An 18,377-nucleotide genomic window follows, 5' to 3' on the forward strand; every position below is an offset into this window, starting at 1 on the left:
ATATCATATTGTTTTCTGTTGTTTCTATTCTGTATTGATTCTATAGCTGTAAGATGGAAACATGATTTTTCAAATCCTGATCTTGTTTTTTCTGACACTAAAAATAAGCTACCTGCCAAAAAGTATTTTGTAGCACCACTAGGGCTGGGCGATATGACCCAAAATTCATATCTCGATATTTTTTAGCTGGATGGCGATATAAGATATATATCTCGATATTTTTTTAAAGTCATAAGGTAAGAACAAAAATAGAGTTCTTAGTCAAAGCTGTGTCCCAGATGTCACACGGGCACTTTTATTAACATACAGCATAGATGTACATGAAAAAACTACTAAAAAATAAATTATGAGCATTTATTAAATAATAATGCTCCATAAATAAAAGAAAACTATGTTGTTTTTGTGCATAGCAAAGAGCTCACAATTGTGCAGTCAAAATGTAAACTAAAAGACGCTGAGCATAATAACAAAGACAGATTTCACAGCTGCTCTCTTTCCAAGTTCGTGACTGACAGCCTGGAGTTTGAAATCCGCTTCATAACCGTGTCTCTTAACAGGTGCCATTTATGGTCCTTATACACACACAATACGGTAATATTATGTTGAAGCACAGTACGTATCACTCCGCGAGGCTCCTCGGTAGCCGTAATGCTCCGACAATCCATCAAGCCGGTGCAGCTCCGTAGCTTACCAAAGTCGTACTAAAACATTTTTTGACAGGTTGCTGAGCGCCGTGTTCCACATAAAATCGGTTCGCGGTCATCAAGCACAACCAGAATTCATACATATGGCGCACTGTCGATTTTTGAGAAAATGAAAGGATTTCAGGCCGTGCATGGCGTTAGCGTGGTTAGCTCGTTAACACGTTGACGCCGTCCAGCCCCACGCACGGGGCGATGCGCAGTAACTCGTTAACGGAGTTTTGCCGTGTTCATCTTGTCGCTGCCTGCAGGTGAAGCGATGGGGAGGAGGGGGAGTTGTGTTCAGTGAAGGAGAGGCGAGGCCGAGTAACGTTGTGTAAAGACAAAAGCGGACAAAAGAGAGGCAAACTTGTGGCTCCACAACTATAATTATAACATAACATAGACTATATCGATATAAAAGATATTGTCACATCTTATATCTCGTATAAAAATATATCGATATTTTTAAAAAACTCGATATATCGCCCAGCCCTAAGCACCACAGTAGTTTGTAACATACAACAAAATTATCTATGAATTGTAAAGACTGAACCACAAACCAAGTCAAATGATTGTGGATACTGCTTCCTCTGAAGGTGTTCTTGTCTGGGTGGCCTTATAGGTCATCTACAATCCTCCAGTCACATGTCTTATCAGCAGCTCTCTTCTGTGTACCTGGTAACTAACTGGGTTAAAGTTTAGTGGCCTGTAAAATAGGGCCCAAGGATCTGTTAACTTTTATAGCCAAAGTAACCTTTTATAACCTTTTGTGTGATATTAAAATATTACAGGTGTCATCGACCTGGGTCTGAGCGACCCAGGGTCCACGAGCAGTTGGGGTCTCATTTTATATATTTTTCTGCACTGTGCTGCCTTTCCCAAGCATGTTCATGCTTGTGTGTGTATAGGGAGGTGTGTCTGTGTGCGTGTGTAGCTGTGACAGGCACCTTCAGGCTTGGTGGGTGTGGCCCTGCCAGGTTGCTGGCCACACCTGAAGATCATCACACACCTGGAGCTGATCAAGCCTTGTTGGGCAGCTACTTAACAGTGTAGCTGAACGCTCCTTGACGTGGGATCGTTGTGTGAGACTCCACGTCAGTTTCCTAAAGTTACAAGTTCAGAGTGTATATGCCCGCCGATAAAGTGTCCTGACGGCTGCCTCTATTATTTTCCCCCCCAGGAGGAGCATGGAACGGTAGAGAGCAGCAAGCACGGAGACTGCAGAGACACGGGAGCGGAGAGCACTAACACGGACATTTTGGGAGAAGACACTGCACGGGAGTCGACGGAACGCACTGGAATGTATTGTTATGTAACATTCTCTTCACTGTAAATAAACGCACTGCTTTCATCGCATCTTACCAAGTGTGGTAAGAGGAAGAAGGGGGGAAGATGGGCATCCCATCTTGTTTCTCTCGCATGTGAATATACTTTCCTTCAGACACTTCATGTATAATCACATATATTCTATTAACTACACATGAATCTTCTGCATTTACTAATCACAACACACTTAATATAACTTCTTTCTTAATCATACACAGTAAACTCAGAGATTCTCACATCTCTCAGACTTCCACAATCTCACGCACACAGAGAGACACAAGGATGAGCAGCGTAGTTAAAAACACTCGTGGAATCTGGGTGAAAAAGTCAGGTATGAAAATAATTTCATTACCCAAACTACACTTTCTATTTCATCATGTTGATTAAATTTAAACACGATTAACCGTTAGCAAAATAACATCTAAGTAAACTCAGTTTTATCACTCTGCATCACGATTCCCATAAAAAGGCTGGATGCTAAGTCCTTTTATTCCACTTTTAGACAGAGATGAACCGAGGGATCTCATTCTCTTTGGCACTTTGAATATGGAAGGAAAATCATTTGTTTTAGTTCTATAATCACATCACAAACTGCAGATATTTTATGTGGCCCTACAGATGTATGTTTTCATATGCTGTCCCTTTTTGTGTTTTACAATCTAAATACATTAACATAAAACGAATAGCGCAGGGAGGATAAGAAGGCATGTTTGTGTGAACCACAATTATTTTATGTAGCGATACAACATTTGAGCATGTTAAATACGCCATTCTAAAAACACAAACACTGATTAAGCAACAACTTTCAGCCAAGATTTATAAATTCTTTTTCCTTTTAACTGTCAGTGAATCTACTAGCTATACACCATAATTCAGCAAGTCAAACGTAACAGTTGCATTTATCTAATGTGGGATGGTTGTGGCTGGGCCGATGACTGTGACAGAAAAGAGTGGCAATTTCTATTTTTATTAATACTTTTGAGGATTAAAGATGGTATTAATAATTATTTTTTTAAAAGTGTTCATCACCCAACATCATTTCACTCCTCTGTTAAAAAGTAAAACAAAAAAGAAAAACAAAACACTTGCTCTGAGGCAGGTTGTTACCTGTCTGCCAGCCACTCCCTTCTGCACAACCACCTCCTCTTCCTGCTTTTCTCAGTTCTCTGTTCTGCTTTTCCCTGCACCCGCTTTACTCATGTTGGATTTACTTTTGTATTTTATGTATAGATGCAGTTGCAATTGTGCAGTCTGAGCCACACAGTTCCAATTTGTTTTTAACCGTATCTGTTTGTGGACTTTGCTTTTTGCTTGATTTTTATTTTTCCGCCTATTTCCTGTTTGTGTCTCACTGCTTCCCTCACATCTCCCTCAGCAGCCTTTTCCAGCGTTACTTCTAACAAAAGGTGAGCAGTTTGAACTTTTAATCTGAATTTAATATCAGTGTCTCTGATTATATGTGCATTAAAGGAGAAGTCGATCACGAATGTCTAACCTGTAAAGCAGTACTGTCTGGTTAAATATTGCATTTTATCTTACAGTTTCATTTCTTGGTCATGGATGATTTCGTAAGAACCAAACTGGCTGAATGGGGGCTAAGTGAGTGGGTGGAAAAATTTAAAGGTAAAGTATTAACGTGAATCCCTGATGGGTACAGATATTGATACCGATGTGATCTGTTAACTGTAAAACAGCTCATAGATTTGGGCCGATTGCTTTTTCAGTCATTAACAAGAATTTCTGAAGCAAGTTGAGAATAAACTTTATCTCTGCAACTTTATTTTTAATGACAGATGAACAAATCGATGCTGAAAGTCTGTATGAGCTTGATGATCGAGAAATTGATAATTTGATCACAAAAGCTGGACCAAGAGTGAAATTCAAGAAGAACCTCAAGCTGTTAAAGGTAATTATGTTTCAAAAAAAATATTGCTATATACAGAGGTGAAGTTTTGTTAGAATTATCTGTATAATTAAAAATGCACTGGCAGTAATAATCAGTGATGGGAACAACAGCAATAAAAGTAACGCTGTTACTTTTTTTCAGTAACTAGTAATCTAACTAATTGCTATTTCTATCTTTACAATGCTGTTACTGTTACTAACAAGAACATGTGGTGTGGACACGTTACAGTTTTTCAACACACAGATGGTTGAAGCTGTCTTCAGCTAATTTAAAGTGGAGACTTTAAATTAGATAGATTTTCTCCTGAATAGTATTGCTATGTTTGCTGCAGGAAGAAACTGTAAAAGCTGCATTTTCTAAGGAGCAAAAACAAAAAACTCCACCCTTTCTATGGGCTTAAATTGTGGTCATAAATATTTTGTACTTGTAAATCAAATATGTAGTTGTAAACTCAGTTTTGTAACCTTGTAAACCAGAATATCTAAAATTTTTAGGTTTGTGCATCTATTTGTATGTGTGTGTGTGTGTGTGTAAAAAAAAAAAAAAAAAAAAAAAGATCTGGATTTTTTTTAAAGTAACGAAATAGTTACTTTCCTAGTAATAATTTACTTTTATAATATTGTAACTCAGTTACTAACTCAATTAGTTTTTTAAAGAAGTAACTTCTTACTATAACAAATTAATTTTTCAAAGTAATTTGCCCAGCACTCGTAATAGTATCTAGCGCAATTTTTGTTAACTCTTTGTAAGATGGATTTGCAAAGTTTTGATCGTGCTAGAAAGAACAAAACACAAATCAAGAAACAGTCATTTCTTTTCAATTAAGTTACAAACTATTTTGTTGCCTTGAGGTTCAGTATCTATACGAGAAATGCAGTTTTTAATACATGTTTAAGTGCTCAGTATTGTATTCGGCTTTGCACTTTTTATCTGCAGGTTAAACAGGAGCATGAAGAAGCAGCTGGTTTGGTTCAGGTAAGGATTATACTGAATTTCAGACATATTAGCCAACTGCCTGAGACAAAGGAAAGCTTCATTTTGTTGCCTATAGGGTTACATACTGATTCAATATTAATATTAATTAATAGTACCTCCGATTGACATAACTGGATGTCATTACTGCCGACGTAAATGACAGTTTTGCTGAATTTATTTTTACCTTTCAGTTTTACATTTCACTCAGTGTCACCTGTTCTGGTCGTCTTTGCTGGTTTCTCTAGCCTTACATGTTTCAGAACAGAATCACCAATTACCAGAGTTTGATGCCTGGCAGGTGTTTCGAAAAGTGGGGAAAAACAGTTAGACACATGAACAGATTGGTGGTGTGGCAGGAGCTTCTGTTTAAGACTCTGCTTCCTCCTCATCGTCACCCAGTCATCCTGTTTCCCCGGCTGCTCGGGACAATCTGCCAGAGGGAGCTAACCTTTGGCTGCACAGGCTGAAGGGGCCTGGCTAGCTATGGGATTTTTAAGGGTGCGAAGCCAAGTCTCCAATTCTGTGATCCTGGCCTCCTGTGTCTCACCGGCAATAATTATTTCTAGAGTATTTTTATTATTTCTTAACTAATATAGATATTAGATATATAATTGTTTTGATTGTGGTAGGAAGAACAAAACTCAAATCAGGAAACAGTCATTTCTTTTCAAGTCAGTTTAAAACTGTTTTTTCCTTCAGATTTAATGTCCATATGACAAATACAATTTTAATACATGTTTAAGAGCTCAATATTCTACACGGCTTTGTACTTTTTATCAACAGTGTGAACAGGAGCATGAAGAAGCAGCTGGTCTGGTTCAGGTAAGGGTTATACTGAATTTTGGACATTTAGGCCAACTACCTGAGACAAAGTAAAGCTCCGTTCTCTGGTCTACAGAGACTGAGCAGTCTCTACAGAAACCAATAAATGACTGAATCTAAAAACTTAATTCATAGGGGGTTGGGAAATATACATTTTGCCCTAGCTAGGGGGTTTGCCAACAGTCTCTGTAGGTCTTTGGGACTGGGACTTAACTATGCAAAAGAATTGTCACATAGGATCACAGATGTTTACTAAGAAAAAGGTAATTTATAATGTATTCTTCATCAGTCTGCTAGTTGAAAACATAAATGCATTTAAGTTTGTTGATTGTAAAACTTGTACATTAGTGTCCTTTAAATGCTGTTAAAGAGCAATACCAATACAAATAGTGATAATTTCCTGTATAACTCATATTCATCCTCAGGTCTTGCCATCCACAAGTGATACAGGTGAGACACATGCATCGTATTTATTGCATCTCATATTAGTCTTTGTTTTAAAGGCACCAATATTTTTTTGCAATCTACATAACTTTACTGAGAGAAACACGTTTTTCTTTTCTTATTATTTTTTGTTGTTTTTATCCAATCAGGAAAGAGAAAATCAGACCTTCAAAGTGATGCCAGCAGGTTGCAGTCACCAGCTAAGCGACAGCGTCAGTCTATGCCAGGATTTGCAGGTATTTACGTCTCTTACTAAACAGTGTCACAGTTTAAGCCACTATAGGATTAAATTTCTATGCAGCACAATTTGTCCAACATGCCAGTTTCATCTTTGATGCTAGAAATTACTTTTCCTTTGGTTTGTTGTCAAAATTTAACAGTCACATGATGCATGGTATACTAAGTTTGATTGGTAAGTGGTCACATTATGATCCTGATATTCTCTAATTCACACAGGTTTGCTTTTTTTTTTAAACATGAGATTTTACATTTTCTGGTTATTCTAGTCTATAATTCCTTCTAAATAGTTCTTTACTTTTATGTCCACAGAATCAATCATACTGTCTGATGTGAAAAGCATCATGACATTTGTACATGAAAGACTAAATAAGCAAGACAAACTCAGTGATTTCTTGAAGTGAGTATTGTTTTTTTCATATTTTGTAATGTATGGGCCTGGTTCCACTCCTGATCACGTGACAGTTTCACAAACAAATCACAGAGAGTTTGTTTTTAAAGAAAGCAAAAATGCAGAAAATGGCTGTAAAACATCCTCAGAAGCTGCTAGTTATGTGTAATTGAGTCACACAGAGAAGATGGTCCCTTTTCAAGAGTCTTGACTCACACAAAAATAAGCAGTATATTCACATGAATGCAACAATTAAAATAATTCAGTCCAAACACGCTTTATGGATGTCACACTGGTTACAGCAAGAAACAGTCACAGGAATGAGTAACTACATTGATGAGGATTTAGAATCAATACTAATTGCATGTCTTTGGACTGTTGGAGAAAGCCAGAGTACCGGGAGAGAACCGAGGCAAACATGGAGATAAACTCAAAATAAAAAGTCCCCCAGCCAGATGTTGGTGTGAGACAACAGTGCTAAACATCATGCCACCGTGCTGCCTGTACATGAACCCTTTAGGTTCTTTCCTTTCTTGTGTCAGATTGTATGACACAGACTGCTAACATACAGCAGTACAATTATAGATGCTGAAATAATTCAGTAGTAAAATAAAACAACATATAATAAACAATTTGTGGAACCAGTGTATAAAACTAGTAATGATTCATTGAATAATCACTACCATGATTATAACTCTCTTTTAAACTCTCACTTTTAAAGCATGTTTAAAAATGTTTTCATGACTGAATCAATTAACCCATATTTAAAATCTCGTTCATCAGGAAAAAGATCAGTGATTTGGAGACAGACAAGAGGGAGCTGGTTGGCGTCTTTGGTAAAACGGGGGCTGGAAAGAGCTCTTTGATAAATGCCATCATCAAAGAGAAGAATCTTTTACCCTCAGGAAGCATCAATGCCTGCACCTCAGTCATGATCAAAGTGGAAGCTAATAGAGGTAGCTTAAAGTATGAGGCAGAAATTGAGTTCATCACAAAGGAGGTAAAATGAGTTCTGAAAGTCTGATTTTTACTTAAACCTATAACATTTGTTAGAGTCCAGTTGCTGGGGTTTAAGGTTCGGTACAGGCCTCAATAAATTGCTTGTCATCTATTTTTGTAGGAGTGGAAAGATGAGTTGTGGTCATTTCAGCGTCAGCTTCTTGGCAGTAATAAAAATCAGGACAAGGAAGACGATGATTATCATGATGCTGTTGAAAAGCTGACAGCACTTTATGGAGAAGAATGGAAAGAGAAGTCCTCTGAAAACCTCATGGAGAACAAATATTTCAAAGAAATTCCAGAATTTCTCCAATCCAAGCGAAAGATTTTGACATGTGACTCAGTAAGACAAAAACTCTTATATTACTACTATAACAGACAGCCATTATAGACTACACACTGGGGATGCTGGGAAGGACACACAGGTGAAACTAGGACAACCTGGACACAAAAGGGAACTGACCAAATTATCAGATTATGCTGAGATCCCATAACTACCTGCTCTAATTAAATGGGTTACCAACTGCTAGTAATACAGAAGGAGCAGAATAATTACATAATAGTCATGCTGTGAGTGAGATGACGCAGCACGTAATAACATCATATTAGTACTATAACAGACAGCCATGATAGATTACCCAGTGGCAATGCTGGGAAGGGCACACAGGTGAAACTAGGACAACCTAAACACAAAAGGGAACTGAAAAAATTAACAAAAGACTAAGAGCTAGAAACAAAGTTCACTTCTGAAAACAGAATGCAGCATAGAGTCAAAAGTCCAAAAAACAAAACACTGAAAACAGATCCAGTGATTGAAACAGATCTTACTGAGTTCCCACAATGATCTTTAGATGATCACATTTCCAGAAATAAATCTGTTCTTGTAATAACTGTGGTTAACAAGACCCAAGACTGGTCCAGGTCTGTTATGGAGAGCATGATTTTTATTTTTTTTTTAAAATCACAGTAAGAACCTTTACGTCTTTACACAACAGCGATCAGTTCCCTATTTTAACCTACTCTTACACTTTAAATTGCTCCGTAGAAATTCACTGCTGAGCAAAGTCAGCAAAGACTTTCTGTGAGGATTGAAATTAAACTGCACTGCTTTACTATTTATTGCAGGCTAATGAACTTTCTGCACAATTTGTCCAGTACACAAGAAGTGATTCAAAACAAGGAGAAGGCAATGAAGGAAAAACATGGTTTTGGCCACTAGTGAAGTGTGTGACTGTCAGGGTGCCAAACAATCCTTTTCTCCAGCATGTCACACTTGTGGACCTTCCTGGAAATGGTGACTGTAACAAGAGCAGAGATCAGATGTGGAAAGGGGTAATTCACATTTACTGCTCTTTGCTTATACTGTGTTGTCTGTAAACAGTCATCCTTCAATGAAGCACTGAGACATGTTATTCTCCTTTCAGATAGTCGGAGATTGTTCTACTGTGTGGATTGTGACTGAAATTAACCGAGCAGCATCAGAGAAAGAGGCCTGGGAGATCCTGGAAAGTGTCAGTAGTCTGATTGGAAATGGTGGCGAATGTCAGCAAATTCATTTTATCTGCAACAAGTCTGATCTTCTTGATGATTCAGATGATCTGTAAGTAAATTTTGAATGCTGATCAAATACAGGGTGTTTCCACATAAGATCAACGCAGGCTAGAGAAAAAAATGAAGCACAGGGTTGAGCCTTTGTTGTAATTAATACAGAACATTTGGGTCAAAAGGAGTTTGAGAGGTAGATACAATTTTATAAAATTTACTGAAGATGGTGGACTGAGTAATACACAGAGAGGGAGTGGAACAGCGTAGAGTGGGAAAGGCAGGGGAATTATTTTGTTCTAGAGGGAAGGCAAGAGAGAATAGGGCGAGCAATAACAGGAGAGCAGGAGAAGAAAGAGATGCAAATGACATCATGGCAGCTTTAATGTATGTTGCACATAATGTATGAGATTATAGGAAATCATGTATATCCTGGTCCTTACTAGGGCTGGGTATCGTCACTGATTTCTAGAATCGATTCGATTCCGATTCACAAGGTCCCGAATCGATTCGATCCACGATTCGATTCAATTCGATTTGATTCGATTTGATTCAATTCGATTTGAATCTGGGAAATTTTGACAGTCAGAAATATTATAATTCAGATCAGTACATTTACATATTTTTGTATCTATAAAAAGGAAGCTGACACACGCAAGACTTTATCAAAAGTGTGAGCGTCACAGCAGATGCCTTTGTGTCAAAGTACCTGAAGATAAAACAGAAAAACATGAAGGTGATTTTCCTGGCCTGGGATTTTATAAAAATATTCTGCAGTACATCAAAAACGAAAGAAAACCATTAATCAACATGAACGTAACGTCTGACGTTACAGCGGTTTTATTAGAGACACGGCTAAGTGTTCTGCATTTTGCATAATTTTAAAAAGTTTAAATTTGTTCAGTATTGAACGGCAGAAATTAGGTTTTCTTTTCGGAAGTAAGTAAAAGGAAAAAAAAAAAACAGCCGGCCGACAGCGCTGTAAACAACGGTAGACTTGTGCGTAACAAGCAAGCGAATAATGAAGAAAACAGATTTTTAGACGGGAAACTGTTCTTGAAGTACAGAGAGATTTTATCGTGGTGGAAGCAAAACAGCAAAAGTCAGAGAGAATTCATGACGATGTTTATGTGAAGCGTAGTTTGGATCTTCTTTTGCTGCTGGTTCAGTCAATATTGTTTGGAGAGAGATAAAACTAACAGCTTTGGAATCAGCGCAAAAAGGGCGTAAACAAAAAGCGCGGACCCGCCAAAACATCAGAATCAGCGAGCTGTAGGCTTTCAGCCCCGACCGTGTCCGTGCTGTCGGGTTGGAAAGTCACATCTCACTGATTCTGATCTGCGGGTCCGCGTTTTGTCTTTACGTCTTTGTGCAGAATCCGTGTTCCTGCTCACATTTACTGTTTCAGCTGTTTGGTGGTTGTTGAAATTTTGTGAGGTTTCACCTGAGATTCTGGCGTTTCGGGCAAAATAAATTTATATTAAAAAATCGATTCAGGATTTTAATGAATTGATTTCACGTTATCCAAGCCAGAATCGATTTTAATCGATAAATCGATTATAAAAACCCACCCCTAGTCCTTACAGTCGAGTAATTCAACAATTTTACATTGTAAAGCAAAAGTGCCATTACACTGTCCTTCAGCAACAAAGTTAAAATAGTTGCTGTGACAAAAGAAACATTTGTATATAAGCATATCAGCGTGTGGTGACATCACGATCCAAATAAACATGCTGGCTTTTCTCTGAGTGCTTTAAGAATAAATGCTACCAGTCTCCCATATTTGCGAGTTTGTTTGGCTTTTTTAACAGTCAAAATAAATACATTAAACAAATAAAGTCATATCATTATAAACTGGATCCGCAAGGCAGACTTGCACAACTAATATGACATTTAATAAGTTTATTTACAATGAATGAAATATATAAAATGAACTGGTGAATTAGTGGAGAGCAACACCCTAACGTGGCAGAGAAGCAGTGCCACAGCCAATCTTTAAACACAATTTAGGCGATGACCATGAGTTACAGGTGTGCAACAGCCAGGGAAAACTCAGCTTTGTCAGAAAGGGAGCCTCCCACATTTCCACCTAAAGGCCAAAGCTACGTCCACACCTACATGGGTATTTTTGAAAACGCAGCTTTTTCTATGCGTTTGGGCTTTTCGTCCACACATAAACTGTGTTTTGTATCACTAATAACTGAGGTTTTTTTTTAAAAAACTCGTGCCAGCGTGGAGATTTTTGAAAACTCTGTTTCTGTGTTTAACTTGAATACAGAGATTTCGTCACGCAACATTTTGACATCATGCTGTACACCACAATATTGTTTAGATGAAATGAATTTCTACAATGGTGGATTTACACAGTATACTGTTGCTGTTAATCTTACTATCTACAGTTTTTAGACGCTTACATATACACCCGCAGTTACTGTCCCTCCATTTTGAAAGACAGGAGTCATAAGGGGTGTCCAAATTCATCTGCTGCATCCTCCTGAGGCCGCATTTGTAGGCCGATTACATCACAGCGACGCAATGAGGGCTGTCCAAATTCGTAGACTCCTCCGAATGCGGCCGACAAATGCGTCCTTCATTTCCCCAGATTTGAAGGATGGGTCGGGTGTATCCTTCGTGGCCCACCATATCCCCGAATTCATAGCGCGGCCAAGCCAATTCCAGTTTCCAACAATGGCGGCAGTTTATCAAAACATCACTTATTTGCAAAAGTGCTCCGACTTTTTCGGAGACGTTTGTTACCCACCAGCTCGATAGCTCGAGAACAGCGAACTCCTGGCACATTGTTTTCAAACCTCCCGCGGTCTTTCGCTACTCAGGTTAAACATGATCTCATGAAATAAAGTCACTTAGATAACTGAAAATGTTATTGTTTGGGTTTTTTCAGTGTTTTATTTGTTTGTGAGTAAATCATTTTGGCTGAGATTAAAGTTATTAGATTATAGTAGATTAAATAAAACTTTATTAATCCCTTGGGTGGGTTCTTCCAGGGTTTTTACACAGCTGAATAAACGTCAAACAGAAAACTGATTAAACAGAAGTGTGAGATGATCAAGAATTTACTCCAGTGTCCTGTTATATTTTAGATAGCAAGGAGCAGACGGCTGAGTTTATTAAACTCCGAGACAGCTGGTGACGCAAAACTGAAGACTAGATCGTCCAATTTCACAGCTGCTCACTTCTGGCCTACCCGGCCTCCTGAGGACCCGGCCCATGTAAACCGCGAAGGCCGGGTCCTCAGGAGGATGCAGCCTATGAATTTGGACACCCCTAGAGTGAACTTCGGACGCGGCTTCTACATTAAACACAAGCCAAATCCCGATGCCAACGCGTCGTTGTTTTTGAATACATTAAATTCTTTAAAATTAAATATTTGTATGCTGTATGCATAAATAAGTTGTGAGTCTACGCCAGCCATATTTCACAGCGCTGTGACTTATGATTTTGAATCACTCAGACTAATGTAGTATTTGTCAGTTTTGTTCTTATTTGAATAAACTCTGGCCAAGAGAGCCAGTGAGGCAAAATCCAAAATACTGTCTTTAGTTATTAACATTATTCAAATAATAAAAGAGCTTGAAAATGGCACTTGAAAAGTAACACAAAATTAGTTGCCTTTTCAGAAAAACAAAAACTTTTCAGAAGTACTTAAGGTTTTGTGTTTACTTGTTCACTCCCAAGAAGGTTAGGATTTGACATGTTCTTGACAGCGTTTGACTTTGTGTTTGCGTTTACATGTGAACAGAGATATATTTTTTAAACTGCACATGTGGATTGGGTTTTTTTTTTAAACGAAGACAGACGTAGCTCAAGAGTAAATCAAAATCACCCAGCCTGCCCCAAATTAATGATGGTGATGATAATAGTGATGATGATAACAGTACATATATGCAAATTTCATGTAGTTCATCAGCTGATATCCATGATCGAATAGTTAAAAGAAACATGCAAGCCAAGGATGGAGTAAAGAAAGCATTCAACAAGCGAACCAAGATTAAGGTGAGTTTTATAGGCTTACAGAAAATAATACAGACTCTCCACAGTTGTAAGGATGCTTTAAAATTAAATCATTTTCCCCCCAGAAACACTTCACTGATGACAGTTTCAAAGTGTTCACAGTGAGCTCCAGAGAGTTTCTAAAAGGGAAGCATCTAAGTCCAGAAGAAACTGGTAGGTGAAGTCTTGATGCACATGTTGTTTTAGTTTGCTGTGACTGAAAGAAAAAATGTTTAGTTTGAATTAAAATATGTAATGTCAAACTCTGGCACTGAAATTTCTTCTTAACAGAAATAACCAAACTTCAGAGATTTTTGCAAGATCTCAATGACTATCACTCTGAGACAGTAAACTATGTGAGTGGAGCTTATGGGATTCTGTCTTTGATTCAAGGAGCCAACTCCAGAGGAGTGGTAAGGTCAAGTAAAAGATATACAACAACATTCTCTTACATTCTGGGATTTCTCAATTGTCTTTGTGTTTCTTATTTAGTTTTTAAAAAAAAATAATTTATGGGTTATTACTTATCTCATATATTTTTGCTGTTATATTTAGCTTTTCTGGTTCTTATTACAGAAAAGTGATTTTTAAAACCAACTGAATTCAAAAACCTATAAGAAACGACAAGTAGTTTTTATGGTTTTATTACTTCAAATATTTTTCAGGATAGTAAAAAAGGCGAGGTGTGTGCAGAACTTGAGAGGATCACGAACCTCCAACTTGAAAATGTCCAAAAAGAAATGGAAGAGACCTTTATGGCTTTTGAAAAATGTCTTAATGATGGCGTTGAGAAATCCAAAGGTTCATATGGAGAAAAACTCAAGAACTTCTTGTATCGTGTATGTATTTTAAATATAGTTACAAAAAATTACAGATTTAACAGTAATATGTATTTAAATAATTCTGTTTTCTTTTTTGTTTTAGGGAAAGAAGGGTGGTGCTTTTCACAAGGTACTGAAGTGTGTCGTTGAGAATGGTGGCGTCCACAAACCAAAGAACGGGACCCTAATTAACCTTAACATGAAGTTAGCTTCATGTCTGATTGACAGCATTGATGAAGAATTCAGAAAGACCTTCCCGTAAGAAAAGACAAGTTCTAAACAGTCACATAATATTATTCAAGATAATTTATAACATATAAACTTGCCAATTCTGCCATTAATAACTACAATGTTTACATGTTTTAGAAATGACTCAGAACGTGGAGCATTCAACGGAGTCATCAATGAATTTTCTCTTAACACGGATTCTCTGATTGAAAAGTACAAAAGTGCTGAACTGCAGTTCAGGTTTCTCAGGACAGAGGTAAGAGATGAAACTTTCCTGTCTAAACTAATGGACAGTAAAAAAAATGTTTTATGACTTTATATGATTTAAAATGATTTTCATCCGTATTTCATGTTTTGTGTCTAAGGAAGAAAAAATTAAGGCAAAACTGAACAGAATGATGCGGAAACAGAAGAAAAAAGTCTACAGCAGTCTGACAGAGACAATTGAGAACATTATGGAAGAAGGCTACAAGAGTAAGAGATAAGATCAGAGATTCACAACTTGGCACTAAAACACATATTTATCATTATTCAGAAAGAGAAATCTGATTGGAGCTTTCTGTCTTATTGTAGAGGCTGCAGAATTTGAAGGAGAAGGCACGCTGTACAACATGAGAGAGACTATTACGGACCACGTGTACTCAAATAAGGACATGTTTGAGCAGGCAAAAAATACCATGTTGGAGAAGTTGCACAGTTTGAATGTTTGTCATGTTTTATGAAGAAATATGATTACCATATTTTGTTATAATTCACCCAAAGGCTTTTTCTATGTTTAGCTGGAATAGACTTAGACAAAAATGTATGTTCAATTTATATTTTTAATCCAGTTTGAGAAACTTCTAAATGTAATTTATTTGACTTTAACACATTTTGATCTGTGATAAGTAATTACAATTTCTAAAATAGGTAAACATCCTTGAGATTCTGGAGAAAATTATGAAGGAATCCATTGAACGTTCATTTAAAACTGATGCGAGCTCACTCCCAGGTAAACAGGACAGTTTGCTGCAATTTCATTTGATAATTCTTTCTTCCTTTTCTCTTTATCTTTACAGTCTTGCACCTGATAGCACAGTCTGTTTACCTATTTGTCTATCTATTTTTTAATTAACTTATAAATTACTGAGTGATCCTGCTACTGTGGCGGGAAACAATTAAAAAATATTTTGTTTTTCAGATGTTTCAACAGAGCTTGAGATGGTGAAGAAATATTATGATCAACTTGCAGCCACTCCAGACGATGAAACATCACTTGGTAAATCCTTAAATGTCATCATCAGTATTACATTAAATGTTTTAAATTAAAACAATTGTCCTTAATGGAACCAATCGAAACCAAAGTTTCCATTTGTTATCACTCTTTGTTAAACCTCTTTTTCTGTTTTTGTCATGGTTGGCTGTGTGGCAGGCAGGCAAGCAGGAGTGGTGGACCCGAAATGCAGGACTCAGACTCAAGGGATGAACTCAAAAGCTTTTATCTCAGCTTTATTTGCTGGCACAGGAAAACAAGCTTACAAAGAAAACTAAACTGAACTGGGAAACAACATAAACTCACGGGAAACACAAGGAGACAACAAGAACTAACTGACAGGGACTAAAATACACTGGTAGGCACATGAGGAAACGAGGAACAGGTGGGAACACAGCCGGGAGAAATTAGACTAAACGAGACAGAGGAAGCGAAACTAGAAACACTGACATAAGATATGAACCTTCAAAGTAAAACAGGAAATCCACAGACTGAACACAGATAACTCTGACCAAGAACAGGAGGAACACAGTACAGGGGTCAGAGTGACATCAGGGGGAAAGGAATACACAAGCTAAGAAATATAGAACAGAAACCAAAACACCAGTAGTCATAAGCCAAGAATCCAAAGGAAAACAGACTAATAAACAATAATATAGAATCAAAACACTGAGCCACAGGCCCAGAACCGTGACAGTTTTGGATGTTTCAGATTTGCTGACTGGGTAGAAACAGCAGAAGCCTGGACACAAACAGGTTCTCCCAGAGGAAGTGCTGATTAAATCAAAAAAACATCTTTGATTGATTTTGTCTCAATCATTTTCAGTTGTTTTTGTTGGGTCTATTTAAAAGTTGTTTGGTGACATTTGACTTTGAGTTTGAGAATGTCTGTATCTTTAATGATTCAAATCTTGAGGCTGACAGAGCAGTTTGAGGAAAAACTGAAAGAGATTTACATTACATCACTCTACATATATTTCAAATCTATTTTAATGTTTTTATTTTATGAATTTAGTTATGGCTCATTCAGATGACAATGACATTTATATAACACATTTCAGTACATGTAAAATCAGTCTACTTAACACAGAAGATAAAAACATGGCAACACTTTATAATACAGCCCACGACTAACGTGTAATTCCCCTGTAATTAAATGGAATATCAATGTATTTGATTAAAATTGTAATTAAAATTGTAATTGTATTTATCTACAAATATTTAAAGGTAGGGATTTCTGAAATGTTTAGTACTATAATCTAATGAATCCTAAAACTGATCTTGTAAACTTTGAGACAAGATTGGTCAGTTAGGGTAAGTAGCTCCATCTCCATGCAGCTACAGGACTAGTTTTATCCCTCTACATTGTGTCCATCTTTTTCCTCAGTTTCAGGAGTTCTTTTCACTGTGGAATTAATTGTCTGATTATGAGATTAAAAGTAGTTTTTCATCTCAACTTTTCACACTCAAATATGTGTTTTTGACAGGTTTTCATACATTAGAGCCACAGCAGAGGGTGTTTTTCTTGAAAACAATATCTGAATTAGGATAAGATGGATTTGTGTATGAGAAACACCAATAGTCATAGAGTTATTTGTAAAAGTTTTTTTTCAAGGACACATTCACACTTCTTGTCATGCTCTTTAATTGTAAGTTTCTTGCTCCCAACAACATTTCTGACCTGTCATCTATGTTTATTCTTTACAAAAAATATTACATAAACATTGTTTTGGCAGTAGTATTAGCAGAATCTGTTGTGATATTTTGACAACATTGTGTGCTGTTAACAGAATTTGACCTCTGTCACACCTAACAGCCATTGTTGTTGTTATGCAGGTCTTTTTTTGTATAAAAATATATTATCACATTATTTCTAAAAGCTTGTCTTAAAATGTTAAACCCAATTTACCTTTGCAATAAATTCTACATTTCAGGAAATATTCTTTTCTTTTTTTAGCATGAGTATCCTAAAATGCCATCATTTTTGTTTAGGTTCAGTTGTTAATATAAGTTATAAAAGTTTGACAAAAACATTTGACCTACTTCATTACAGTTTTACAGCCATACTCATAATATTATAGCCAGATGTTATTTTATTCCATTAAGGCATTTTTCAATACTTAAAGTCATTGAAATAAGTCCCTGAATAGTCTTTACTCCCATTACTCTTATGGAAATCCTTCTGAATTTGAATTGTTTTTTGTTTTTTGTTGTTTTTGTTTGTTTGCTTTCTTTTGTTTTTTGTTTTTTGTCTTTTTGTTTTTTGAAGGGGAAAAAAAAGAACCAGAATAAATATCAATCTTTCATCAACCTTTTTCTCCGTTTTTCTGAATGATTCACAAATGTGTCAAAGCATACCCTGTCCACCCTCTTAAAGTTATTTACAGTATAAACTGATACTGCATTACATAAGTCCGTGATTCTTAACCACTGGGCCGTGAGCCACACTTTGAGGGCTGGAAAAAAATGTTATTTTACACCTGTGTCCCTGTCCATTAAAAATAATTTCACTTTCAATACAGCTTCCCACCACTTATTGGGGGTTGTTTAATCAGCCTCAATAAGCAACCAGAAGAAGACAGTCTGCCCGCTGTTTACAAATAGCAAAATATATGGAGAAGTTCTTAAAATGCAAAAATAAAGATAAAAGTGACAACCCCCCTTCCCAAAAGGCAACATTTTTGTGCAAGTTTAACCCTGACTTCCTGAAGTATGTGTTTGTGAACAGAGGAAACGAGGC

At 36.8% G+C, this 18,377-nt stretch overlaps 1 protein-coding gene across 1 annotated transcript; it reads left to right on the forward strand.

The window, feature by feature from the left end:
- Positions 1–1,739: 1,739 nt before the first annotated feature.
- LOC146388586 (nuclear GTPase SLIP-GC-like) lies at positions 1,740–16,409 on the forward strand. The gene is made up of 23 exons (XM_084925981.1): positions 1,740–3,415; positions 3,551–3,632; positions 3,803–3,915; positions 4,852–4,890; positions 5,674–5,712; positions 6,138–6,162; positions 6,306–6,392; positions 6,706–6,793; positions 7,568–7,784; positions 7,905–8,126; positions 8,909–9,115; positions 9,208–9,383; positions 13,246–13,339; positions 13,423–13,510; positions 13,628–13,749; positions 14,002–14,175; positions 14,261–14,415; positions 14,524–14,641; positions 14,751–14,859; positions 14,959–15,089; positions 15,295–15,376; positions 15,566–15,643; positions 15,797–16,409. The coding sequence occupies exons 2-23, from the start codon at positions 3,566–3,568 to the stop codon at positions 15,913–15,915; spliced, it is 2,550 nt and encodes an 849-aa protein (XP_084782107.1). The 5' UTR covers positions 1,740–3,415; positions 3,551–3,565; the 3' UTR covers positions 15,916–16,409.
- Positions 16,410–18,377: the final 1,968 nt, after the last annotated feature.

This window comes from Perissodus microlepis, chromosome 4 (assembly GCF_051167445.1).
Source record: "Perissodus microlepis isolate ML-2025 ecotype Zambia chromosome 4, ASM5116744v1, whole genome shotgun sequence".
Lineage (NCBI taxonomy): Eukaryota > Metazoa > Chordata > Actinopteri > Cichliformes > Cichlidae > Perissodus > Perissodus microlepis.